At 48.1% G+C, this 27,867-nt stretch overlaps 2 protein-coding genes and 1 pseudogene across 3 annotated transcripts in view; 1 reads left to right on the top strand and 2 right to left on the bottom strand.

The window, feature by feature from the left end:
- The window catches only part of Atp8a2 (ATPase phospholipid transporting 8A2), a 514,463-nt gene extending 507,659 nt beyond the window's left edge, over nt 1-6,804 (top strand). For both annotated transcript variants that reach the window (XM_029541754.1, XM_021203245.2), the window contains exon 37: nt 4,438-6,804. In XM_029541754.1, the coding sequence (XP_029397614.1) occupies nt 4,438-4,535 (98 nt within the window). In that variant the 3' untranslated portion in view covers nt 4,536-6,804. The remainder of the gene's footprint in view (nt 1-4,437) is intronic.
- Nucleotides 6,805-8,297: 1,493 nt separating this feature from the next.
- Nucleotides 8,298-9,789, bottom strand: LOC110325092 (annotated as a pseudogene).
- Nucleotides 9,790-20,164: 10,375 nt separating this feature from the next.
- On the bottom strand, nt 20,165-27,213 carry Shisa2 (shisa family member 2). Its single transcript, XM_021203328.1, has 2 exons — nt 26,093-27,213; nt 20,165-22,188 (listed from the first exon to the last, which is right to left on the bottom strand). Exons 1-2 carry the CDS (start codon nt 26,424-26,426, stop codon nt 21,635-21,637), a joined length of 888 nt encoding a protein of 295 aa, XP_021058987.1. The 5' UTR covers nt 26,427-27,213; the 3' UTR covers nt 20,165-21,634.
- Between the last annotated feature and the right edge of the window lie 654 nt (nt 27,214-27,867).

Raw genomic sequence — 27,867 nt, 5'->3', positions numbered from 1 at the left:
GAGGGAGAGGGAGATGGAGGGAAGGAGAGGAGGAGAGAGAGAGAGAGAGAGAGAGAGAGAGAGAGAGAGAGGAGAGATCAGAAGCCACATGCACGTCCCTGTCTCTTGTCATGTGATGCCTTGTGCTACATTGGGACCCTGCCAGCAAATCCACTAGATATGGTCCCTCAATCTTTAGCTTCCAAATCTGTGACTCAAAATAAATCTTCCTGCTTTATAAGGTTCTCACCTTTGAATGTTTTTTTTTAGTAACACAAAATAGACAAATACAGTTCACATGACCTGCCAGTGCGCAGTAGTGATAACTGAGATCGGTGTCGACTGCACACTCTAAACTTCCTCATCAGCCCAATGGTTTCCATCCTCTCCAAAATTCTCCTTGTTAAAGCTATGATTAGATCTCAGGTTCAAAGGAAGAGAATGTAAGAACTTTATTCTGAAATTGTGAGTGGGTCGGGGGGGGGGGATGACTTAACTTCATCTGCTTTACCAGATGCCCCACCTCACCAAGACAAAACAACTGAGATATAAACCTCACAGCACTCAGTCTAGAAGCAGGAACCAGGAAGGCTCACAAGAGGGTCAGGGAATGCTTCCTCCTGGTCCCCATCTCCCCATCAGGACTTCCTGCAGATGACCTGAAGTGGAAAGTGCAAAGAGCTGGAGCTTCCCCTGACTCCACATAGGGGTGTCCCCCAAAATAACCTAGAAAGAAATCTGCTTCCTGGTCAGGCTTGGGAACTGCCCGGTGGGGTCCACGAGTGGCACCCCACCCCCACTCCACTCCCGTCGTCCATCTTTTCACTGACAGCCTAACTCCCACCAGGCCTCATTTCTAAGAGGAGAAATTTTATGCCAGGGAAACCCTTACCCCTTCCCAGGATAAATCTATCAGCGCGTCCTCCTCCCTCCTTCCTTTCATTTTGCTTCACTTGAGGGTGAAGCAGAAGTTTGTGGCAGGCAAGTTCCCTGCTGCTCATCTAGAGTCCCAACCCTGCTTTTACTTTCCATCCTGAGACAGGCTCTCAACTGTTGTCCCATCTGGCTTTGAACCCACCGTCCTTCTGCCTCCAGAGGGGCATTCGATCATGCACCTACCTCTCTGTGGGAAGCCTAGAAACTCTCACCCAGAGTTACTGAGGCAACCCCTTGCCAGCCCACGGTGCCCCATGGAGGAAGACTCTTCCAGAGTTAGTTAGATGATGTCCAAAAGGACACCCTGACTAGTCTTTATTATTCAGTTACTGTGTCTTGATAACCCTAATAATGTTTATTTTAATGTGTTAACATTCAGCTATAACTTTCATTCATAACTCTCTCTCTCTCTCTCTCTCTCTCTCTCTCTCTCACACACACACACACACACACACACACACACACACACACACACACACACACACACACACACACACACACACACACACACACACACACACCCCGAAGGCCTAAAAGGATTAGCAGTTTTTCAAATTGGACTGACAATTGAGACAGGCTCCTTTATGACTTTTATGCAGTGCCCCGCCCCCATGCAGAGTGAATTAGCGTGAATCAGGCCAGGGCATGGCTGTAGCCTTAGTATGATCATCCACAGATGCACCCTGCAGCCCTCAGGAAGGGCTGAAGCTATAGGGCATGCCTTGTCCCAGGCCATGTACCTTACATAGAAGCAAGCCCAAACCCAGAGAGCTTCATGAATCCGATGTTACTTGCTTGGCCTAGTAATGGCCAAGCAAGGACAAGAAGTTCCTTTTTGTGCCCCTGGTACTCCATCCATCTGGTCACCACCCAAGATAGATGCCCAGCTAACCGACAAGGCCACCTTCTCAGAGAGACCCCACTGGTCTTCTCCCCTCTTGCCTCAAAAACATTTCTAGAATCTCTCTGGGAGGCCTGCCCTTGATCACAATGACTTCCTTCACATTGAAGGGTCTTTGCTCATGGGTCACAGCAGCCACAGCCACAGTGCAAACCAGAGACATCATTCCAGCAGTACATCCCATCTAGGGGCTGCTGCTGGGACTGATGACCCTCAAGGACACACAAAACTTTCCTTGTTAGAAGACTAGAGAATGAACGTTGTCAACTTCAACGGTGGTAGGCAGCCTTGCTACCAAAAGGCATGCTGGTTTTCTTTTACCAGATCTTGTTTTGAACTGTTCCAAGGACTATAGTAAGAATGTTTGTGTGGCAGGGCAGGGACCTGAACGGAGGAGGCAGAGGGGGGAACAGCTCCTCCTGTCCCCAGAGAGCTCCGGCAGGCCTTGGCCCATTTCTGGAAGATCTTTGGAAATGGAGGGGAGATACAGCCTTTGCTCCTTACCCTGCAGAAGCAGGATGTGTGAAGCAAGGCCACCTGCCTGTTTGGACAGAACCATAAGAAAGCCCCTGTCCCCAGGGCCTATGGGCAGGGTGTGGCTTCAGTGGAACTTCCCATCCAGGCTGACTTCTGTGTCTACTCAAGGACCCACCCCACTTTTGGGGGAAGGGGTACCAGGTATATGTGTAGTAGGTCAGAGGACATCTTTGTGGAGTCAGTCTCTCCTTCCACCTTTAGGGGGGTTCCAGGGATCAAAGTCATTTCCCCAACTTGTACACCAAGCACAGACTGAGCCCTCTCCCCAGCCCACTGCTGGCTTTTGCCTGGCTCTGGGGGCTAATGCTGCGTGGGGAGCTGCTTCCCGCATGGCCAGGCTTCCTGTTTTTTGGGAATGGGCAGCAGGCAGGCAGGCGTGTCTGTCATCTGTCACACTGGTGTGACCTTCCTGCCTTCCCTGCTCTGTTCCTCCGACTTCCATCCTCCCTCCTGGGACTGCCTGCTCTGCAATCTTCTCCCTTCTACACGGACCCAGTGTCCAAGGGAACCCCCAGCCCGCTCTGCACAGGACTCACTGGTGCCCACCCAAGCCTTTAGACTTTCTGGGCAGTAGCTGGAAGGCACTCTCTGAAGGGCAGGAAGCCAGCCTGGGGACATGGATTCTGCAGTCTTGTCACATAAATGGACAATAACATGGAATCTTCCCCCATAGCCTTCTGCCAACCTGTCCTTCTTGTGACTTCTTTGTGACTTCTTTGTCCTTCTTGTGACTTTGTCTTCACATCCTGCAGACTTTACTCTCTGTCAAACATCTGAAAAAACTAACAATCCAATTAACAAATTGACGGCTGCCCATGTTTTCTGATTTTCTTTTCCCCTTCTAGAGACTATGCCAGGAATCGAGGGAGGGACATTATGGCCTAGAGCAGTCACTTAGGATGCAGGAGGCCCTGGGTTCTATCCCCCACACTGCAACAAAGAAAAATGTTTAGAGATTTGGTCCCAATGATCAGACGGCTCCATTGATAAAGCACGGATTGCAAGACAGGGTGCCTTTACAGCCCTCAGGTTTGACTGTGCTGTCTTCCAGCCAAGACATCTAACTGGGCAATGGGACTTGTCTCTCTCTGCCACAGCAGGAATTGTCATAAGAGAGCAGGTCACACTGCCCAGCTTTGCTTCCCAGTTCCACCACTCACTCAATCTGTGACCTTGGGCAAGTGGAAAAAGCCTCTGGGCCTTGTGAAGTGGGATCATAGTGTCCTGCGTCAATGGGCGGAGTCCTTGAGCCATTTTCCTTCGGTGTGTAGAACTGTGGTGGTACTGGTTTCGTTAGAACCCTGTGCGGCTCGGCCATGTTTAGGTCATGGCACCGCTTCATTGACTTAGCAGCCAGAACCAGTCCAATTCATAAACTGGACTCGTTGTAAGCTGTGTGCTTGGCTGGCTTCTCTAGTAGGGATGTTTTTCCTGACATGTTTAGGGCCTCATAAAAAGCGTTAAGCAGATCAGGACATTTCCTCTGAGCAGTGGTAGGATAGGGGGCTCACAGCCCACTAGCCCGTGTTTACGTTTTCCACATTAGCCCCAAGAATTAGAAGGCATACTGCTGTGGTTTCAATGTCCTCCCTTACACATGTGGGCATGGAGTCGCTATGGTGATGGAATTGAGAGGGAAGCTTTAAGGGTGACAGAGTCACATGAGCTCTATTCCAGCCAATGGATTAATGTCACCCAGTGGTGGTGAGCTGTCCCTCCATGTTATGTTGCAGTAAAGAAGTCATCCTCAGGTACTGCCTTTTGAGATCGGACTCCCGGCCTCCAGTATTATAAACAAAACTTCCAGTTCGTACTTCATCTAGTCCATGGTGTTTTGCCACAGATGCAGAAAGCCCTCTCTTCTGAACCATTCCCATTCCAGTTTGGTCAGCTCCCTGCCCCATCCCTCTCTGTCATGGTCCCCTTTGCTTTTGTAGACCTCTTCATCTCAGGTCTCTGTATCCAAAGCTAAGAAAGTTCCATGACCACACAGTTCAGTGGGGTCTTCCAGGAAAGCAATTTGTCCTTAGTCTAGAATGTTCCCTCCTTTTCCCGCTAACGCTTCTTCCTGTGTGTTTCCATAGATGGGTATGCCTTTTCTCAAGAAGAGCATGGAGCTGTTACACAGGAGGAAATAGTCCGTGCTTATGACACCACCAAAGAGAAGACAAGGAAGAAATAAGACGCAAAGTTTCTTGATGGCTCCAAGGAAAGAGTTTCGGTTTGTTGCACACAGTGTTAACAGTTTTGTCAGCAAAGACTGGCTCCAGCAGCCAGACACCAGAGAACACTTTTCTGTGGCCTTAGCCAACCAGTTTGTTAGCAGCTCTCTGTCCTTGTGTAGTCCCTGGGCATAGGCGTCAGGGGAAGCCATTCTCCCAGCTTGTCTGCATCGCTTGGCCCAACTTCTGTTTACGTCGTTATGAAGCATTCAGCTGGGCTTTGTGAGGTGTGAAATTAAAAACTATGTTTCACCAATGCTTAAACATCAATACCAGTGGTTCTGGGAGAGAGGAGAGGGGCATTATGTTACAAGAGACCAGTCCTGTGTAATTGGAACAGGGTAAACGTACTTCCTGTTTGGTGCATGCACCGATCATGCAAGCCTCGCTTTCTGCAGATTGCTCGCTCACTCTAACTCCTGTTTTGTTTGTCTGAAGTTGGCATAAACTTCTTGATTGCAGTGAAATCAGAACAACTTAATGGTCGAGGGATGAACCTGAGAATGTTTCCTTGGCTCTTTCAGCCACAGCCTCAGGCAGGCAACAGGCCAGTGTCCCGTGCCTTGTGCACCTATTTCAGGTGCAGGCAGGCCTTCAGTCTTAACTACTGCTCCTCTGTGCTGTTGTCCTTGAATCTGCACAGCTGGCCCTGGTGCCATGCCTCACAGCTGATAGCCACCCATCCATGTTCTGTGTGTCTTTGTTCCTCTATGCATTCAGATATGGATGTCGGAAATCTTTCCTCTTGCCCCACCCAACCCTGCTCGACCCAGCTGCTGCCCTATATCTCCCTAACTGAAGGGAGGTGGCTGTTCCATACTAAGCCTTACTTAACTGTCCTTTCCCAGTGGGATCCTGTGGGTGAGGGTGGTAGGCTCTACACACCATTTCCATTTTCTGGTGGCTTCTAGGAACCGACATCTGCTTCCTGGATGCTCAGAGCACATTTTAGACTTTCCACAGTTTGGAAGTGAGTTTATCATGGTGTCTGTGCACTGAAAGAACAAAGCTGTCCACCCTGAGATTCTAGAATCAGGGCGAGCCAAGGAGGGTGGCACAGGACACAGGGCAGAGAGTGGCAAGGAAGAAGACCCCAGATCTCCTGGACGGTGACAAAGGACACGAGACCCAGGAGGCAGACACAGAGGACATTTTCACCAGGTCTCCATGGAAGTTTTCAGGCCCTACTCTTGACAGACAGTTGTTGTGATCAGCCCATGTACACTGTAGCGGAAACCAGACCTCATCCCACAGAGTATTTTTGAGTTGGTTGATTTTCTTGAAGCATAGTCTTACACTGTATGCCATTCTAACCTCAAACACACTTTGTAGTCCAGGCTACCCTCAAACTCTCAGCAATCCCTCCACCTCCCGGATATGATCTCCTTTCTGTATCCAACAAGTTTCAGACCCAAGGCCCTCTCTGAACAGTGTCTAAGGCTCTAAAACAAGGACAGGAGTGCCCATTTCCACCTGTAGCCACTGCAGGTCCCCACGCTGAGTTGGAACAGAACCCAGCGGCCCCAGGCCTGCATGTGAGAATGGGGGACCCTCAGAAATCACAGGCCTGGCACCTCCCTTTCCTCCCTTTACCTTGGCTCCCAAACTCCAAAACCCTAGGTTTTTGGATGGCTTAAGGTGAATACCCTGGGTACCTGTGACTGGGTAATGTGGTACCCTACGACCAGGATGCTGTGTGAGCTTAGAAGCAAAGCAGCATTCGGATGGCTGAGCAGCACAAGGCGCTGCATCAAGGATAGGAAAGGCGGCCATGCTTTGCTTCCCGACCCCTTACGTTTGCAACATCGGGGATAAACAGCTACTGAAAAAAACCTTGGACATGATTTGCATTAAGAAAACTGATTCTCACTTGGGGAGTGACCAGGCTGCTGAGATGGCTTGAAAGGGGAAAGGGGTGGTACAATTAACCAGAATCTTGGAAGTGACCTCTCTTTGCTCCCTGAGGCAAGTAAGAAAATCTAGTGTGCCCCCCCCCCCCAAAGCTGGAATCCTGACAGATTATACCACACGGGAGAAACAGCAGGAAGTGTGCCTCAAATCAGCGAGCCAGCCATGGTGGACATCTGAATTGCATCCAAGAGAGGCTGGGGCAGGACTGTGGAGAGGAAAAGAAAGGCAACTGAATGTGTCCTAGATTCTCTACAACTGCCCCTCCTCTCCGCATCGTCCCTCCCCCTCTCCCTCCCCTCCCCCTTCTCCCTCTCTTCCTTCCTGTCTCTCTCTTTTTTTTTTTTTTTTCTTTGTTTCTTTTTTCTTTTCTTTTTTTTTTTTCAACTTTAAAGACTGGAGTTATTTGGGAGAAAGAAAAAAAAAAAACCTCAACCAATGATGGGATTTACATCTCAAGACATCTCCCAAATAATGTCTACAGATTACAAATCATTTTCATAGAAAAATATTTTTGCACAGATTTTACATGTATTCAGGAGCAGGGCATAAGCCATCTCTGCTTTTATTTAACAGAGAGCCAAGTAGGAGATGGGAATCCAGCAGCTTTCTTTTGACAAGGGAAAGTGTCTCCAACCAATGGTTTGTAAAAAAACAAAACAAAACAAAACAAAACTCATGTAACTGTGGGTATCTCTCTAAATGCCTACATCCTAGCTACTGTCCAGTCAAGTCCACTGGATAAGCGCTTCGCTGTGCCCACGGCTGCAGCACACAATACCGACGCTTGCACACCAAGACCAAGGTATTATTTATCTGCAGGTACCCTGATTTCCTGCAACAGGGTACTTGCTGACCCCCTGTCTCTGGAGCTGACCCCTACAAAGGTGCATATCATAGCAGACAGGTCAGGGTCCTGAATTACAGGAGCATTCAGGACCCTGCTCAATACTTCTTTGCATTATTATTTATTCTCAAGGGAAGTTAAGAAACCAACCCTCCTAAGTAGAAAGCCACACAGCGTAAGTCACATTATAAACCCATGCACCAGCGGCATGGGGTTCCAGGGGAGGAAACTTAAAACACCCCAAACAAGGCAGAAGGCCTCCAACTCACCTCTCCTCATTTATGCACCCCTATGCACCACACAAGTCCATCATTTGAATTTTATGCAAGAGAGCTGGTTTGCTTGAAAAAAGCAGAGATTCCAAAGGCCACAGCTGTGGCGGCCAAAATTAAATGCCTTTGAGGACAGGTGTGTGACTTACAGACTACTTTGGGGAGGCTAACTGTGTCATTGAGAACATGAGATAGCCAAAGGGACAGGCTTTGAAAGAATGTGGATATATTCGAAAGTTTAGAAAGGACGGTGGTTAGACGGGACAAAATCAGGACGCACAAGAGTAGTTTGATTTGCTTTAGAATGTTCGAGAGTAGAGAGACTAGGAGAGAACACGGGATGTGGGGGTCTACATAATATGGCTGCCTCCCACCTTCTCATCTTTGCCGTCCACGGAGACAGCAATGTACTTGCTTGCTTGCTTGAGTTCTCCTTGGATTGCTTGGCTCAGATGCAGATCTGGAGTCTTGATCCTGTTTGCTGTCTTTCCTATCTAACTCCTTCCGTGGTACTTATTCCCTCCATCTCCTGGACCACAGCAAGAGATGTTCTTTTAGGGACACTCACTCCATCTAGTTTGTTTCCTTCCTCCCTTCTCCTTCCTCAGAGGGTTGAGCAGGGCTACTTCCCATCACTTGTAGGGTCACACTGCTGCCCTGTGAGCTCTGAGATTTCGAAGGGGGCAGAGCATTGCTTACACCCCCACACACACCCACACACCCACACACTCTCCTCTTAGAGGCTGATCGGGTTTCTCAGGTTTAGAGGTTGGAGAGAGACAGGCTTCGTTATGAAGTGCTTCATTTTCAAGAGACGTCTCACTCTTCTTCGTGATCTGCCCCATGAGGCTGAGGCCCCTGTCTGTGATGACTCACTTCCTTTCTTCAACGGTTCTTTCCCCCCCCCCCCCCCGAGTTCACCCAGCCAGCTTAGGTGTCTCTGCTGGGATCGCCATCTAGTTCTGGTAGTTCTGGCTCGTCCAGCGGATGCGGCAACGTCGCCCGCTCCCTCTTCGCCAACTCTTCTACTTCTGTCTCTCCAGCAGCTGTGTCAACAGGCTTTGCCCCTCCAAAGATAGAAAGAAGCCGCTCGACTGGACCGGGAGGTGCGAGCAGAGGAGTCATCTTACTTAGGAGTACTCTAAGGCTTTGCATTCCCTCTGAATATGTGTGTGTGTGTGTGTGTGTGTGAGAGAGAGAGAGAGAGAGAGAGAGAGAGAGAGAGGATTCCATTATCCCACCTATAATCACGCTGTGAGCAGTCACTTCTGGTGTTCCATGACCAATCACCCGCCTCTGTCATAACTGTCTTCATAGTGGTCCTCACCTCCTCTGTAGTCGTCATCCCTACGGTACCCACTCCCAAGTGCTCTTCTGCCTGTCCTGGAGTTGTACACTTGTAGTGCCTGCTGTCTCTGTTGTCATAGCTCTTCTGGCACCCATACTGGTCCAGATCTCAGCACACCCATCCGGAAGCCATCCATACTGATCCACATCTCAACACACCCATCTGAAAGCCATCCTGATAGTGCTCGGAACTGTAACGATTCTCCAAAGCTAACCTCTAAAGTCTTCAAGGAGGGTAGTCCTCAAAGCTGTCTGCATCAGGACAGGCCCTCCTGTCTGTATCTGTTTTGTGAAAGTCTCGATTTCTGTCTTGCCCAAAGATCATCCTGTCTTTACCCAGTGCTCCGTCAGTAACTTCCACTCAAAACCCATTACCTAGAGGGTCCTCGCTGATCCTCGGGGCACTGATGGGAGCACTAGGATCCTCTAACTCTCCATAGCCAAACCTTCCAACCTGTCTGCATTGTTGGGGTCACTTGGCAAGCATACAGCACTGATGTCTCATCCTCTAAAAATTCTTTAATGGGGTCTTCTGTCATGTCATAGGGCGGGTTCCCTAGGAAAACAATATAGGGTGAGGATTTGGGCGGACAACTCCAGCTGATATTTCGTTCCTCAGCAGCCCACGGAGCAGTGGGGGGGGGGGGGGGGGGGGATGGAACAGGCTATCAGAGATGCCCTATGCACATGCATGTCACTGTCACTGTGCCAGATCATCTGTTAAATCAGCCTAGCTGACAGGTTCGGAGACCAGTGCTCCCTCGCCCCATCTTCAACCATAAAGCCTGTTTGGGACATGGTCTCCCCTTCTTAATCTTCTTTTTTTGCTAAGGCTGCCATGTCAGGAGGGGAAGAGAGAGCCCTCTCGAAGGCCCCACTCCCTACTCATTTTCATTTTGGGAGCTTAACGGGTTTTGAGAGGTTGAGTTAAAATTCAGCTTTCTGTCGGACACCTAGCCCTATCTCGAAGGCCCTAAATCAGATTAGCGAATGCAAGTGTCTGTTTGCAGATTTTGTTTTGTTTTCTTGTCTTTTGACTTTACAGTGTGCATTTTCCCGGGGCATATTTTCTTCTTTTGAGGAGTAGACTAAACAGCCTCCGCAATAATGAGGTACACAGGCAGGGGAAACATTTCTGGGAGCCACGGTTTTCTTTTTTTTTTCTCTCTCTCTCTCCTGATTAAGCTTTCTCCTACCCAAATGACTAAATTGGGTTTCTAGGCAAGGCAGCTGTCATGGTGTGTGATGTATACTATTTATGCAGGGCCCACAGGGGAGCTGTGTCATTTGTCCTGTCTTTAAATTGAGGTCAGAGTGTCTCACACACAACCCCTCCCTGGGGAATAGAATGGACCGGGACTCAGTTGCACACACTGTCAACTCAGTGGAAATGTCATATGGAACATGTCACTCCTGTCAAATAGTTTGTGACCCTTGCGCTGGCAGGGTCAGATTCGGTCAGCACTTCCAGGGCTGCCTCCGGGCTGAGCTAAGTTGGCTCACAGAAGGCTCTTACGTCTGGCTAGATCCCGTTCTTGAAACTGTAAACAGTCCAGCCAGTGTATTTTCAACTTAGTTCTGGATTCTGCTACGCTCCCAGCACCTACAGGGAAGGCAGCAGTGTGGATAGCACACACTATCCCGCTATCTGTGGAGACAATACCCTCCCTATGTCTACAGGGCAGCCTGGGTTAGCACACCTACCAGGGTGGGGTCCTCTGTGTGATGCTCCTGGAAGCAGAGCTGATGTGTCTGCTCTGTCTCCATGCGGAACAGTCCAGATTTCTAGATCAGTATTATTTTTCCCATCTCCCAACACTCATGCAAACACACAAAGACAAAGAGCAAAGTAGATGACTGTGCTCTGGTGAAGGGAACAAGGCTTCTTCAACATTTATAAAGAAATGCACCAGACAATGACCCTGGGCTTCAGCAGAGCCCAGCTGAGCATTTTCTTTTCTTTGACAAGCCTTCAGGTGTGCACAGAGAAAATCAATGACGACTAAGCAAGAAACAATGGATGGTTTGGTTGTGGTCTTGAGACAAGTTCTTACGTAGTCCAGACTGGCTTTGAACTCACTGTGTGCTGAAGCTGCCCATGAACATCTGATGCTCTTTGCCTCCTGAAAAATGTTTTATTGTGTGTTTGTTTTGCTGGAACTCAGGGCCCTGTGAATGCGAGGCTAGTGTTCACCATTGAGCTACTTATGTTCCCAATCAGTGAATGGTTTCTGTCTTGTTTTGTTTTGTTTTGTGTTGTTTTTAAGTGAAATTAGGTATCATGAGTCTGAACATGTAAATGGCTATGTAGGCTTTCAGATCGATTTTTTTTTTAAATAAAGCCACCCGTAATCTCTCACTTGTTACAATAATGAGCTTTCCTTTTGAGTCATAAGGAAGATTCTTTTCATCAGCTAGTCTTGTCCTGAGATTATGCCTTAAGCCGAACGTAGAGGGTCTGCCACACTGTCGTCAAATGAGACGGTCTTTGAATGGAACAGGTGAAAGGGCTGCACAGTTCAGCCAGGGTTTGAATTACTGCCCAGGGTCATTGTCCCAAAGTAATTCAAGGAGTGATTTCAGCTTTCGAAATGTCACCTTCATCTCCTGGGGTCTTTAAAACCTGAACAGGGGAACTGGCCAAACACACCTAAAGTGATAACTTAGCAAAGAAATAGGTTTATCAGATCTGACTCAAAAGGTCTGGTGTGATGGTGCACACCTGTGATCCCAGCCCCCAGGAGGCTGAGTAGCCAGGGTTAGAGATCAGCCTGAGCTACACTGGGAGTTCTAGGCCAGCCTGGACCTCATAGGAAGACTCTATCTTAAAGAACAAACAGAACAGACGTGGCCGCCCCATCATACTCTCTGCATGCATATGCTTAAATTAACAAATGTAACAATGGGAAAGTTAAATATTATTTTTATAATTTTAAAATAAAGGCCCCTCAAAATAAGAAAGTGTGCATCAGTTGGCTGTGTTGGTAATTCTATATTGGCTTCAAGACTGTTATCTATATCCATACAGGAGGGGACTTAATAGAAGACTAGACTTGATAGAAGGTAACCATGAAGGGTTTTCCACAGGTAGCAGTGGTACAGGCCAGGATTCCCACAGTGGACTATTAAGTGTCCCTAGAAGAGAAAGACCAGTACTCAACTCAGTGTATGGTATCCTTCATTCCTGCTTTTTTTTTTTTTTTTTTTCTCGGTACCCATGTCTATTGCTTCCCTTTCCATGAGCTTCACCGAATACCTAGTCTCAGACTATGTGCGTAGTCTCAGACTATGTGCGTCCTGGTTTTGTTTTGTTTTCTGTTTTTATTAAGCGCCTCCCCCCCACACACACACACCGGGTCACCTAGGATGAGTGATTTTCTTGGGTGGGAAAAGGAAGGAGTGGAAGCAACATAAATCTAAGTGGTCGGAAGCTGCAGAGGAACAAACAGGGGAGAGACCAGCCCATCCTCTGCCCAGCCTCGCCTTCCTTCGGAACACCTCAAACAGTCCCCAGGCAGAGGAGACAAAGGAGCGATTCTTTTTCCACCGGGGCTGGCTCCTTTTCAGACGACAAGCTCCTGCTCTCCCTGCCTCTGAGATATCTCCTCTGCTCCCTCCCCCAGGCAGCAGACCAAGAAAAACAGCTCACAGGATTAGCCCCTAGGCCTTTCTTCTGACCTGGCTCAAGAAAGGAAGGAGACCTGTTTGTTTGAGAAATCGGGAACAAAGTGTCAGGTGGCTGTGATTTATGGCAGAAATAGGAAGAAGAAAGTTGAAATAGCATCACTACCCAAACAATCCTGCCCTGGAAAGAGGGGGGGTCAAGAGGGTTTATCCAGACCCGGGAGCCCTCCCTGGTGGGACATGCCTGTGATCCCAACACTCTGGGATGCTGAGGCAGGCCAGCCTGGGCCACAAGCCAGATCCTATAAAATAAAACAAATAAAAGCTTTGTACAGGTAAGATTTTCTGATTTCCTCTGTGAAGTCAGAAGGAGAAAAGCTGGACTGGGAGGCCATGAGGTTGGACTGGGTCTAGCTGTGTTCCTAGAGGTAGCTTGGTATGTGCTTACAGGGCAAACAGCAAACACCAGTTTAAAGAAAGCAAGCTGCCTGGTCGTGGGGTTTCTCTCCTTCCAGCAAGATCCCCACAGCATATCCCATAACTACGGACAATTATCCCATGGCAATTACAAAGATCCCCGTGCTGGTAAAGACTTGTCTGGTTTCCAGTCATAAACTCTATGTAAGGCCTGAGCCTCCTGCTCCCTCTCCCTTCTTGCCAGGAATGGCCAAGAGCAGAGCAGCGCCAGGACTCCTCCATCTGGGCCTCCCTTTCCAGAGCAATACAGCTTGCACAGCAAGAGTCAGCCACAGGGGAGAGAGCCGCATCCTACCTGTCACTGACCCACAATGAGGATGTGTCTCTGACATCAGCAAAGCCGAGTATACACACACACACAGACACACACACACACACTCCATACCCACCCCCCCACCCCCTGTTACATCTGTTCTGAGACTGCTCCAATGCTGTCTACCAAGGAAGGATTTTAATCTAGCCACACAGGGGAGAGATGGCTGGTCCTCCCTAAACTGGCTCCCAGTAGACAAGTGAGTGCTTCCGTGATACATGAAGGTTTTTGTTCCCTCTCTCTGGGAGTGTAGTGATTTTCAGTGCTGTTAATCTCTGGTTGTTTACGTGACAACAGTATGGTGTTATGAAGTCAGTCTCCCTCCTGGAAGGGAATCACGCCAAGGATGTCTTCTTGTACATTGGTTTTATTGATCAGTAGCTTTGAACAATCCTGTTAACTGGTGTATGTCTGCACAAACCCATTTCAAATAAATGTTTGGTTAAAGCAGAAGACTGGACCATGATTTATTTTGGAATCCCCCTTTCACACCCATTAGCAGTTACTGTAACCACATAACCATGCCTCCTTCTTGAGAAAAGGTTCCAGAAGACCACCAGATTTTGATGTGTCAGCCAAAGGAAAGAACTGTGTCTAGATCAATACCCTGCAATGTCCACTCCAGGGTTCATCTCCATATCCCTGCAAACTAGGAGGGAGCTTTTCAAATTCTATTAGGAACAGCATCAACTCATGGCATGGGTATTTGATTCTTTCCTTCTTCCAGTGTAGGGATTAAATCCTGGACATTCTAGGCAGGTGCCCTGCCGTGAGTGGCACCCTAGCCTGGCATCGTTGTTATTTCTCAGGTGCATGGTCCATAATCTATTCTGAAAACCTAGAGATCCTCCTGTATGCTGCCTGCCCTTATTTCCCTTTTGTTTGCAGTGCTATGAGTCAAATGCAGAGCCTCTCACATTCTAGACAAGCCTCCTAACACTCATCTATGGTCCTGGCATACAAATCCAAAACTTTTAAAACCTGATATGATACCATGAGGACAATTCGCACTGGGGCACTCAGTTGCAGATGTTTCTAATAAGAGATGCTCAGTCAGTGTCCTGGTTTCATTTCTGTTGCTGTGATAAACTATCCCAACAAAAGCAACTTCAGGGAGAACAGTGTTTGTTTCAGTTATAATTCCAGGTTATTGTTATTCCATCATTGTGTGGAAGGCAATGCAAGAGCTTCAAATAGCTAATCATATCACATCCACAGTCAGGAAAAGGAAGAAAGAAAGAAATGCAGACTTGCTTGTTTGTACTCACTATGATTTCTTCTCCACACTGTCTAGGACCTAGGGAATGGTCCCACCCATAGTGGACTGGTTCCTCCATCAGTGGACTTAATTAAGACAATGCCTCACAGACATGTTCACAGTCCAACCCAACGTAGACAATCCCTCATCAAGACTCTTCCCAGGTGATTCTAGGGCCTGTCGGGTTGACTGTAAAAGCCAACCATCACAGTCAGGAAGTTATTTATGTATACAGTGTTCTGCCTGCATGCATGCCTACAGGCCAGAAGAAGGCACCAGATCTCATTACAGATGGTTGTGAGCCATCACATGGCTGGGAATCAAACTCAGGACCTCTGGAAGAGCAGCCAGTGCTCTTAACCTCTGAGCCATCTCTCTAGCCCACCAAAGAAGGTTAAAACCCTTCCCTTACAAAGCTGCCTGCACCAAAACCCAGTCAGGACAACTCTTGGGTATTCACTTATTAACAGTGTGTCACACGCATAAGCAAAATTGTTTAAATCTTGAAGACTGACCTCTAACCTCCATCAGCTGCAATGAAGTGCTCTGGACTTGAGATTCCTGATTGGTAGTTGTTTAAAGGGAACTCAGCTGAACTCAGAGCACCGCCTGCTCCAGAGCAAGTCTAAATGGCTTGTTTCTCAACAGTTTCTGTAAGGTTTGTTATAGAATCACTCACGGAATTGAACGACACTGATATTCTTCCCATCTATTCTGAATCTTCTTAATGTGTTTTGATTTGAACTGTTCTAAGTTATTTGCAGAGAAATTACTTTTGAATTCTCCCCAACTTTCCAAAAGTGCTTCATACATTATTTTCTGTGGTTAAAAGCCTTTCTGCCTGGGCCAGAATGTGGCTGAGTAATAGAACACTTGGTGAATATGGGTGAGGCTCTGGGTTCCATCTCCAGACCCAGACAAAACCACACTAGTGCACGTGCACGTGCTCACACACACACACACACACACACACTCACAACCCTTGCCTTTATCTACTGGCCAAATTGTAACTGTTGCTTCCCAAAGGACCCAAGTATCAAAATGGCTGGCTAAGTATGACAATCTAGCCCCTGAAGCCCCATCTGAGGGAACCGAGTGTCACATTCTCCAAGAGGCAGTTTCAGATGTCCTTGAAAGTATAAAATGGACAATATCCCATATGTCCATCAACAGTAGTATAGATAATTAGGCAAGAATTCTACAATGAAATACCCCATCACAATTAAAAGACACAAAAGTGGTAGAAGGAAAGGCAGACACAAAAGATTCCATACTTTATAATTTCATGTATATGAGGCTCAACACCAGGTACAGCCCATGTTCCAAGAAAAAGAACTTCTGACCTTCCCTGAGTGATGGTTTGCTTACTTAGACACTTAAAATTGTGTGCTTGCTGTATGTGAATGTGATGAACTGAATAGGAAAGTTAGATGAAGTGATTCAGTATCAGTCAAAATTAAACTTAACAATAAGATTATTTGTTCCAGAGAGTAAAGTTATTGAGGAGAGGATATGTAGGTGTGTGTGTGTGTGTGTGTGTGTGTGTGTGTGTGTGCACAAGCATGTGTGCAGTGCTAGAGCACAATGCATACCAGTCAACGATTCCAACATCCAGCCCTGGCCAGCTCTCATTCTGATGTTCTGACTCTGGATCCATCCATGAGACGCCTCCAGATGACCAGCCAAGCCAGAGAGAGACCCAAGGATGAGAGAACCCTTGTGGGTTATAAAACCACAGTGTAAATAAATGAGGTTGCTCCACCAGACTCAGCACAGAGAAAGTACTGATCCGGGGACAGAAAGAGCCAGCTGAAAAGGCATTCAGGTTAGCCAGGCAAAGTGTAACTCTTGCTTGGCTAGTGGAAGAAAAATCAAGAATCCTGCCCCTAAGTTACTTCTAGGGGTCTTCCTCTGTTTGGTGTGTTTGTTTACATACGTATATGCATTTCTCTATATTGGACTTATTAAAAATATCTAAACAGGAGCTGGAGTGCGGGTTTGCAGTTGCAGCTGTTGCACGCTGCGTGGTGTCCTTTCGTTCCTCGGAGGTGAGAATTACGGACCCTCTGTTCAGAGATGACAGGGCAGGCCGTCATCAGAGACCACTGCGAGCACTAGAAGTGATTCTAAGTTGTTTTGCCTGATTCTGGGTCCAAGCAAGCTAAACCTTGCAGAATCCTGTGCGAGCTACCCACCTATGCACAGTCCATTCTGCTGGAAACATCCTGAAATCAGTCTTCACACACACATATATATATATATATATACACACGTAGCAAATGTATATTATAGTTACAGATGACCATCAGTGGCTGCGTTTTCAGTCTCTTGAATCCAAACTAGGCCAGAAAGGTATAATTTTTCTAAATGACCTACATGTCAAGATGGCTGAGATTAAAATCCAAGTTGTTTTTTTTTTATGTTTTAAAACAATCTTAAAAGGCCACTGTCATTTTTCACTTAGGTTTTTAGAACATTACTTTTTGGAGGCTGGAGAGATGGCTCAGTGGATAGAAGAGCACTGACTGCTCTTCTAACTTCCTGAGTTCAATTCCCAGCAACCACATGGTGGCTCACAACCATCTGTAATGGGATCTGATGCCCTCTTCTGGTATGTTTGAAGACAGCTACAGTATATTCATATAAATAAAATAATTTTTTTTTTTTTAAAGAACACTACTTTTTAATTTCTTGTTCTGACATTTACGATTTGAGTGTAGGCCCCTCGATTCTGCTGGGTGTAAATGTTGAATTAATAAACGTTAATTAATAAAGAAAAATTTTTGAGAAAGTGAAGACATTTGGGGGTTGATTTGTGTGGAGAGAGGGGGGAAAGCGGCCACTCCGGGAGCCATCCTCCTGTGCTGGCTCCAGCCCCCCCTTCACATTAGGAAATTTTTTCAACCCTCGTGTTCTGGAACTGGACCTTTAAACACAAAAAGCCCTGTGAAATTCCATCCTTCCATGCCCTCCGTGGCCTTGTCCAGCCCTCTCTGTCCCCTCCCCTTTCTCGGGCATGCTCCAGAGAGTCCCTGTAGGTGCCTACTGCGTTTTAAGTGTTTAAAGCTGCCAGAACCTGCTCCATGCGCTTCAAGTCTTCTGCTCAAGACCTTTACCCTCACCACACGGGGCCAAGAGGCCATGATCGTTCTGTTACTCGAAAGGCAGGAGGAATACGCACAAACAGGACGTAGCTGGATTTTTTTTTTTTTTTTAATTCCAGAAAGTTCAATGAACCATGAATGCAATCACATTATTGTTTTTATTCAGCGGTCGTTCAGTGAAGTCCTGTACGGCAGCCCATGCTTGGAGGCTTGCTTTTTGCCCAAATGACCAACAGGGAAGTCTGCTTTCTATTGATTTCTCTGTCTCTCTATGCCCACCCACTTTCCAGATCCCAGCAGGATCTGATTCTAATGCCACACACAGAAGTCTGCCCTGGGCATCGCAGTAAAACAGACCCACTTTAGGGACGCCATTCTGTCGGACCAGGTTAAGTTAACGGGAGTCAGTTCCAAAGCCCATGAACTGTATCCCTTGGCATCTAGGAAATTTTAAGCAACTGCAAACCAGTGTGTGGGTGACATTTATCAGCTGGCTGAGCCACTTCAAGAAATCAGTGTGCGTTTATTTGGGTGCTGGAGGCCTGGAACGGTATCAGGGGTCACTGTGCTAGTTCAAAGTGGGGTCACCTGAGGGGAGAGAGCCCCTGACTCGGAAGTCCTCCTAGCCTCAGCCTTGAGGACCTTTCCATCTTCCTCCTACAAACCAGGGCATTTATGGGCTCCGTTGTCATTCCAAACTTTGTTCTCATAGAATCGTAGATCCTAATTTATAACAAAACAAGGACCATGTGGGTCACTGAGCTCAGGAAATAAAGCTCTGCAGTCTTGAGAGCAGACTGATTCCCACAATGGCCTGAGGGAACCCGCTCCCAAGTGTTAGGGTAAGGAAGGAAGGCTCAAGCTGTGGAAAAGACCTGTGAATGACATTTGTCTCCTCAGGCTGGCCACCCTGGATGCTGACGTATTTTTAGGTGCTGGGGATGAAACTCGAGGCCTCCCATGAGGTAGGCAAGTGAGGCATTAAGTAAGCTACACCCCAGCCTGATATTGAAACATTGTAACCCTTCCCCTGCAGCAGAAATGGCAGATGTGGCCTTTCCACTCCTGTTTTGATTTGTTTTCCTTGAGGGTCAAGATCTCTCACTCTGTAGCCTACAGGTACCTCAAACTGTCATGCTATAAGACTCCTAAGTGCTGGGATGATAGCGATGGGCCACCAGGCTCAGATTAAACTTGTTTGTGCAGAAGTCATTCTGAATCAGGCTGACCTTGAACTCCCGGCCATCCCCCTACCACTGCCTCTGAAGTGCTGAGATTACAAGCCTGAGCCACCATGCTCAGCTCATGTTTTTCAACTCAGGAGCAGGTTAGTTTTTTCTTCCTTGAAGAGATCTCCTGAAATCTGGAGACTCCCCTGCTCGCTGCATGAGTCAAAGCCATCAGCTTCAACACTGGAGAAAATGTGACTATTTTTCCGTCAGTAAATGACCCCACTTTTTAGACAGACTGTAAGATGTTTCAAATGAGTGCAAATTACACCACAGAAGTTCAAAAATTTTAAATTCCCAAGAGAGCAAGAAAGGCATGCTAGAACTAGGTATTTGTGCTTCCATGTTGTTAGCTAGCTCTCTATAGTTCCTCCCCAAATCTGAAAGCTCTACAATTGCTTCTAGTGACGTCATCCTCAGAAAGACTCGGAAGCGTCATTGGATGAAACTTCCCATTTCCTTTACTAGAACTTACGTTTTCACCACACAGAAAAGGGAAGAAATCAAATGATCTCACCTAAGCAAGCACTCACCATCCACCACTTCAGAATTGCACAGAGGTCAACCTGCATCAAGAAGAGCCCTGGTGTCAGATAAAGAACTGGCCAACCACAGCTCACTGGCTTGTCGCCTGGCTTTGTACAGCTAGTGCTCAAGCTGGATTTTACCCTTTGAGAGGGTTGTGGGGGAGGTGATGGGGTGAAAACTATTTTGTGACATTGAAATTTCATGGAATTCAGATCTCGGTATTTATAAATCAGGTTTGGGGCTGGCAAGATGGCTCAGTGGGTAAAGGTGCTTGCTGCCAAGTCTAAGGATGACAAGAGTTTGGTTCTTGGGACTCACATGGTGGAAGAAGAGAACGGACTCCCACAAGTTGTCCTTTGGCCCCTACAGATGCCATTTTATACATGTACCTATACACACACACACACACACACACAGAGCCTTGCTCAAGTGTTTGTGAATACCAACTGTGGTTGTTCTGGGTCATTTGATCAGTTTCTAAGCATTACTGTGAGAACAGAAGATCCCCAAAGGAAAAAAACCCTGCTTTTGAGTGTCAAGTTTTGCCACAGATAGACCTGTCCTTCCCTGGTACCAGGTACTATGTAAGCAAGGCTCATGAGCCCAGAAACAGCAGGTACGATTCTGCGTAACTGTGTTCTATTAACAATGACTAATTACAAAATAAACATTCCCTGCAGAATTCACACCATAAAATATTTATTAAAAATTTAAAATGATTTTCTCCTGCTTTGGTTATTAAAATCTTTGATTCTTATCTGTTGGTACCAATTGCCATTGATAATGTAACATTATCGCTGTCATCATGAGATGACAGACAGATGACAGAAGGCAAGAAGAAGACGCTGTGGGTAGGATGGTATAGAGCACCAAACTTCACAGTTATTTAACAAAATTTGGCTTTGCTAGCAGTTGAAAATTCACTTACAATGTATTTAAACTTTTCCCATAAGTAACCAATGTACAAATTCAGTTGAATTTGATAAATTAAAACCTTGGCAGTGAACTCAGAGCTTGTTGACGGCTGAGGAGAAAAGGGATGTCATGTCTCCCTGGGGAGCTTTTCTCTGGATTTCATAGCTCCTGCTGCTGGAAAAATAAACCGTTCTGATAACAAGAGCATAAAAAAGCCTTCTGATTTGCAAAGTGGCTCACGTTTGAGGTTTCAGTGCCACCCCATGTCCCTGTGTCTGAGCCTCTCTTCAGTACAGTTGTTTTTTACTTCTCTTCATCGGCCCATTGATAATTTCCTGCCCTTGGGACTATTTAGACAAGGGGATCCCGAAACTGGGCAGAACAAAATGAACCACCAGGCCGTATCATGAGGCAAAGTTGAAAGTAACTTGGGGAGCAGCAGATGACAGCTCATGTTTTCAATTGAAACAAACAAACAAACAAACAAAACAAAACAAAAAACACATCCAATTGCTTCTTAGGTACCACTGTAGAGCCAGGAAATAAAAAGACACCATCAAAAGGAAAGGAATGGATTCAATGCCACTCCAACCCCAGAATACTGAATGTCTTCATTAGAAATGTACTTTTTCTTTCAATCTCCATAATGTAGAAAATCACTTAATAAGATCTCTACACATGGTTATCAAAAAAAAAAAAAAAAAAAAAAAAAGCACATAATAGCCTCCCCTTTCCCAAAAGCATAAAAATAGACAGACTATATTTTTACAGTGAAATTAAGACATGCCTCTGACGGTTGAGGCTTATGACTAGGGTCGCAGAGTTCAAGATCGCTTCTTTTCATAACTTACATCTCCTTTCAGCCTTGAACACTGATTTTAAAAGAGCCCAGGTAAAGGGCGGTAACGGGCCTGCGCCGCTGAAACAGAAAGGAATAAAGACATCCTTCAACCCCTGACTCCGCAGCCACACCTCAAGGGCACTTTGGCAGCTTTTGTCGCACGCTTGAGGACACAGGTGGCAATTCCAGGGGCTGTGGTTTTCCATTTCACATCTGGACACGCGCACAGACACGCTGCTCTGGAGATGTCCCCTTATAGGTTAGGGGTGAATGTCATCTGGAACTCATCTGGAAGAGCATCGGCGGGAACACCACCAACTTGAGCAGACTTGTGGTGCAAGAATCCGGTCCCGTGTTGCTCAGTCTCGTAAAGGAGTCTAATCTGTGCCGTGCAGGCTATACGGTCACTGCAGGGAACATCTTCTGCTCACTGTTAGTGTGAGCAAAGGGGGGCTGCACTGGTCTGTAGCCAGGCTGCAGGCCATCCATGAACGGAGGCACTGGCGTCATGGGCACAGAGTCATGTTGTACCGCATAGCCCACATATGGAGTATGCAGGTACTGCCCTTGATGGGGTACGATCTGAGTGGCCTGCTGACAGTTGAGTACTGAGAAATTTGTGGGCATGTTGACGTACACATTGTTCATGGTTCCCTCGGGCAAGCAGCAATTGGTCTGTGATCTCGTCGGGGGAGCCCGGGCCCCGGAGTTTGCACTGGAGCTGGAGCTGGCAGCCGTGCTGGACTGACGAGAGGATGAACCCCTGGAAGTGCTGGCACTGGGAATCATGGGGATGGTCTCCATCAGGCGGTTGCCCCCTGGGGCTCTGCTCTGCTGGGGATCCTGTTTTGGCCGTAGACATCTGCAACAGCATGCGGCGACCAGGGACCCGAGGATGATGAAGGCAACGAACACAGAGCCAACGATGAGGAACGGCACATAGATGGGGACTGCAGAGAGAACAGAGACACAGCATTATGCTTCACATCAGAATCCCTGGACACAGCGACCAGCAAAGGCTGGGGACAGCCGCACAACAGTGAAGGGCGAAGGCTGGGCCAGCTCCGTCACAGGTCAGAGGTACACAAGATGCATCTTCCGCGCCCAAGAGCTTTGGAACTCTGCCAAGGCTCACAGACATGGCAAGGTCCCTGGAAGCTAAACTTCACAATCCCACTTAGAGTCCCCTAATACAATACCAGATGCTCGTGTCCAAGCTGTCACAGTACAGGCTTGATCTAGGTGATCCTACAATAGCTGAGTGGCCTAAAGAAATGTAAGTCTTCCCTGGCATGGCACCCACGGGATCTAAATGGGAATGAGCTGACACTTCTCTTGGAAGTTTTACACATTCCTTGCCTTCTTCTTGCCATTATTTTTTTAACAAGTTTCTTTTCTTACAGGCAGAGCAATAAAAAAAAAAAGATGTAAAAAACAAATAACTTAGGTAAGATTCTGAACCTTCGTCATTTCCAAATAAGAAATAAGACATGGAAGGGGAAAAACAATCAAAAGACAAACGATGGGCCAGGGCGATGGCTCAGCAGAAAAAGGCTCCTGCCACCAAGCGTAATAATGAACAGAGTTCAATCTTCAGAACCCTGAGGGAGGACAGAGAACATCTCCAAGTTGTCTTCTGACCTCCATAGGCACGCCACAGCGCATGCACACGCATGTGCATGCACACACACACACAATGGATAAAAGTCAAAAATATATATAATAGTAAAAAAGTGCACAAATCTAAAAACAACAACAACAACAACAACAACAAAAACAAAACCCTGTTTAATAAAAGTGGATAACACAAAAGTCGTTACCAGAGGCTGAGGGTAAGTGGGAGAAGAAGGATGGCAAGAGCCGGTGGGTATTAAGTTATTCTGAAAAATAAAACCATAAAATAACAATAAAGGGTTGTTAGTAAAACCAGTAGAGTAATGAACTTCGCTTTAAAATTATTTTCTTTAAACAAACAAACAAACAAACAAACAAAAATCTTCCGGGAACCTGGCAAGGTGTGACTCAGCTTTAACCTTTGGGAAGCCAGAAACAAGAAAACTGTCTTGGAGTTCAAGGCAGCCTAGACTATGTAGTGAGTTACTGGGCCAGCCTAGGCTATAAAGTGAGAATTTATATATTATATATAATTATATATTATCTTTTAAAAATAAATAACAGAATTATTTTAAATCATGGGCGCCATAGGCACAGCAGGTACTCGGGGCTAGCAAAGCATGCTAGCAAGGAGCCCCACAGTGTGCTCAGGACCTAAGCAGGCAGGAGGAGCCTGCTGGAAGCCTCTGGACCACTTCTGTGGAAGTCTACCTACAGTCAAGAAACTGCTGCATTTTCTGGCTCATTCCTGACTTGGTTCCTTTTTTGGCAGGGTTGGGAGTGGGTGTGAGGTGTGGAGAACTGGCCTGGACGGAGTCCTCCCAGATGCTAAAGAACCATGTCACCACTGAGCCAAGCCCATCCCTCCTTAACGACTCCATCTGAACAGGGGTTCATGGGTCTCACCAGTCTTGGCGAGGCACAGTTGCCAGCATTTCCAATGGGGCAGCACGGAGCCCAGACCTCAAAGGTCAAATCTGCGAATGGCTTTTGCAGACTCTATCCTGGGAGTCGGCACTCCCATTCACAGAGCACACAGAATCACAGAGAAATAAACGTGCAAGCAGGCAGTGGACACTGCTGAGCAGAGCCACTTCTACACCAGGGGTCCAGAAGGCTTGCTGCCATCTGCAGCCCAGCTGGCTCTCGCAGCTGTACCGTCCTCATTACATCAGCACCGCAGGCCGGGTCCAGGACTCGACCAGTGGACCAGTGAGAGCCAAGCCCTTTCCTACACACAGTAAAAATAGCTCAGTCCCTAAATTAAGATACCAGTTCCCTCATGTTATAAGTGGCAAACAAACAAACAAACAAAAACCCCTAGAGATGTTTTACCTCCAATATGAGAGCAAAATCCAGCTGTAAATCAGTCTCAGCCCACATCATGAGTTTGGGGGAGAAATAACTGTTCTCCTTCCAGGATTTCTTAATTGGAAGTGTAAATAACTACACAGGGGTAAAGAATGCAGCGCTACCACAAGCCCCTGCAGGCTTAATTGGGCAATTCGTCCTTCATTGCAGCAGGGCTGTGAGAGAACCAGGAGACTTACAGGTTTAGGAGTGGAGCGAAGGGCAGCCATGCCCAGCATCCACAGTGTGAGTAGGTTGCTGCCTCCAGCCTTAGCCAACTCCATCCCGACTTTTTAGAAGTTATTAACAAGCCCAACTGAACAGCCACCTTACTGTAGCCATTTGGCTCCTTTCTCTAGGCTTTGTTCCCGGACCACACACTCCGCAGAGCCGAGCTGCGGTTCAGATGGTATCCTCTCCAGAGTGACCCTCAGTTCTCCTCCCTTCAGACTGGAGTCAGTGTAATAGCAGGAAGAGCAAACTAAGAAAAACGCATAACTGCACCGCAAGAGCTGCTGGGCTGCAGACTGCTCGATAAAGCAGAAAGCACCTGTACCAAAGCTCTGGCAGCTCCAACCCTCTGTGCCTGGAGCACTCACACACACACACACACACACAGAGAGAGAGAGAGAGAGAGAGAGAGAGAGAGAGAGAGAGANACTACCACTGCCAGGCCAAAGCTAGAATCATAAAAAGAAAGAGGATTGGTATGGGAGAAAAAGTAAGAATCTTAGCCAGTCACAGCGGTGTAAAATATTCATGCCAGCATTTGAAAAGCAGAGGAAGGCTCTTACAGGATTGAGGCCTACAAAGTGTCTTCAAGAAAACCAGGGCTGCCCAGTGGTGGTGGTGCACTCCTTTAATTCCAGCACTTGGGAGGCAGAGGCAGGTGGATTTCTGGGTTCGAGGCCAGCATGGTCTACAAAGTGAGTTCCAAGACAGCCAAGGCTACACAGAGAAAGCCTGTCTTGAAAAATGACGAATGAAAAGAAAAGAAAAGAAAAAAAATGAAAGGAAAAGAAAAGAAAAGAAAACAAAACAAAACAAAAGAAAGAAAATAAAAGAGAAGAAAACCATTGCTGCTTACATCAAGAAACCATGAATGAAAAAAATAAAAATAATTTTAAGAAGGAAAGAAAAAGAGAGAGAGAGAGAGACAGAGAGAGAGAGAGAGAAAGAGAGAGAGAGAGAGAGAGAGAGAGAGAGAGAGAGAGAGAGACTCAATTTGGCAGTCTCTCCTTGAGGAAATGCCATCGACTAAATTATTTGACAGGCTTACTTTCAAAATCTGGCTTTGTCTATTAAGAAATAGTCAAAAGTCTCAATGAGCAAAGTTGGGCTCTGTTCCAGTGGCCCGTCTATCAAGTCAGCCTAAGGAGGCCAATCCAGATTCCTAGAGGCCTAGGTGGTCACAGGGAGCTGTGCACTGGCTCCTGCGGGAGAGACGGGATCCCTGGGATGTGAAAAGGTGTGTCACCCACCCGTCTGCTGCTCCCCAGAACTGCCCTCCTTCTGAGGACCCTTGGAGGAGAACCCTGGACAGGCCTCCTCCAGAGGGGTTCACCCTTGCCATTTTCTTGACTAGTCCCAAGAAATTAAGCCCAGTGGAAACGGGACGAGGGGAAAGGAAGGCACGGACCATGAACAGAAGCAACGTGTTTTGTCACGAGTTTCCCCCCTCCCCCCACTTCACACAAAGTTAACGAGTAGGGGAAACAAAAGAAAACAAGAAACCAAAAACAATCCCAAAACAAAAACAAAAAAAACCCAACAACTCAGGCTTCTGCTCCCTGGCCCTTTCCTAAAATCTCCAGGCTTCCGGGTCCCTCTTGCCCAGGCAAAGCAACCGCCCTCCCCCTCCCTCTGTGCACCTGGCTGCTGCTCGCCTACCTGCCGAGCTGTCGGGGCCTTCTCGGTCTGTCCGGCCAGGCTCCCCTACGCCCTGCTGGCGGTCGTTGTCGCAGCCGCCCTGGTCTAAGCGCGCCTCGGCGCTGGAGCAGCAGTAGCGCAGCGCGCAGCTGCCACAGCAGATGGTGGCGTCGCCGCCGTCGAAGCGCTCCGGGCACTGGAAGCCGATGCGCCAGACGCCCTGCGCGTCCAGCCAGCCGTGGCAGTACTCGCCGCTGGCCCGCGCCCCCGCCGCCAGCAGCGCGGCCAGCAGCAGCTGCAGCAGCGACGCGCGGTGCCTGGAAGAGGTGGAAGGTGAGCAGCGTCCGCCCCACATGGCACTGCCCTGGGCACCGGTGATGTCTCTAGAGGACACAGATCTCCCCCAAGAAGTTAATAGTTCGGCGATCCCTGGGGCTTTCCGTGAGGGACACTCCCCTCTGAGGCAAAGCCCAGGCTGCAGAGCCAGGGTTTAAGTCATCCCTCCTTGCGAGTGACCAGGTCCCTGTTAGGTTCGGCCTTCACAGGGGCATCACAGAAGGAACGTTCCTGGAAGCTTGGCTTGCGATCCGACCTTCCTTGGGCATCCCCCGAGGGGACGCCTCGCTGCCGACCGGGAGCCAGGCCGCGGCTGGAGCGTTTCAGCATCAGAGTCCGGCGCTGGTGGCTGCTTTCCCCCTCTATTCACTTCCCCTGCGAGAAGCAGCGAAGGAGGCGGGCAGTGAGCGCAGTGCTCCCGGCGGCAAGTGCAGCAGCGGTCGGCTGCGCTCTGCCCCCGCCGCTCTGTGCTCGGTCCTCATGGCTCCGGCCACCGCTCGGGACGCTGCGAGTGTCCGCACCTCCCCTGCAGTCCCGGAGCCCGCCCGGCTGGCGGCGGCCGCGCGGCTGCTGCTGGGCGCGGGGCCAGAGGGCTGCCCTCCCCGGCTCCTGCTGCAGCCCGCGTCTGGTCTCCTTCTCCCTGTCGCTGGTGCGCCCCCGGCAGTGCGCTCCGGTGGGAGCCGCCCACGGAAGTTTCTGTCCCTCGGGCTACGGGAGCAGAGGAGCGAGCGGACACCCCACGCTCGCCTGGCAAGGCTGCGAGCCAGCTCTTACTGCCGGGCTACGCGCCGCGCTCCGCTCTTAAAGAGGGGCTGGAGGCTCCCCTGCGCGCATGCGTGCCAAGAGGGCTTTCCCTCCGCTTTGGGACGCCAGGGGGACACTCCTAGCCCTTCACTCTCCTTCACCAAAGGTGTGGCGGTGGCCAGGCAGCGGTGCGAGTGAACAGACAAGTGGGAAAACACGTTTTAAGTCAGCCACGCCTTGGAAGCCAGTTAAAGCAAGGATAGCAGAAGCAAGTTTAGTGCGGATCTTCGACGTCCAACATTCTGAGTTACTCTGACAACTCTCCAAAGGATAATTCTTACTTTCCATGTTACAGAGGACGCAGTCATCACTCAGATAGACTCGTCTTGCTCAACTTCCAACCTCCAGGCCCAGGAAGAACACAAACCCTATCTGAACTGTGGTGCCTGGCCTCCCGGTGCCGTGGCACTGCACAGTAAAGAGGTCAGCAAGGACATCAATAGGGTCACTGTCTAAATTAACTATATTATTTTATTAGGTTTTTCCCCTCTCTAATTTGGTGTGGTGATTGTTGACGTCCGGCAGGAAAGTGCCTCCATGTGACACTTGACCTCCTTGGCTTAGACAGCTGCAGCCAGGAGGAAGGCAAGGGTCCAGACGCCAGAGATTCTGTGAAGAAACGAATAGCTTCACTCTTAACAGCTGAGCAGGTGCTG

This window comes from Mus pahari, chromosome 8, assembly GCF_900095145.1.
Source record: "Mus pahari chromosome 8, PAHARI_EIJ_v1.1, whole genome shotgun sequence".
In the NCBI taxonomy this organism is placed as follows: domain Eukaryota; kingdom Metazoa; phylum Chordata; class Mammalia; order Rodentia; family Muridae; genus Mus; species Mus pahari.
Note: the sequence above shows the minus strand (reverse complement) of the source record. Positions and strands in the feature narration are given on the sequence as shown.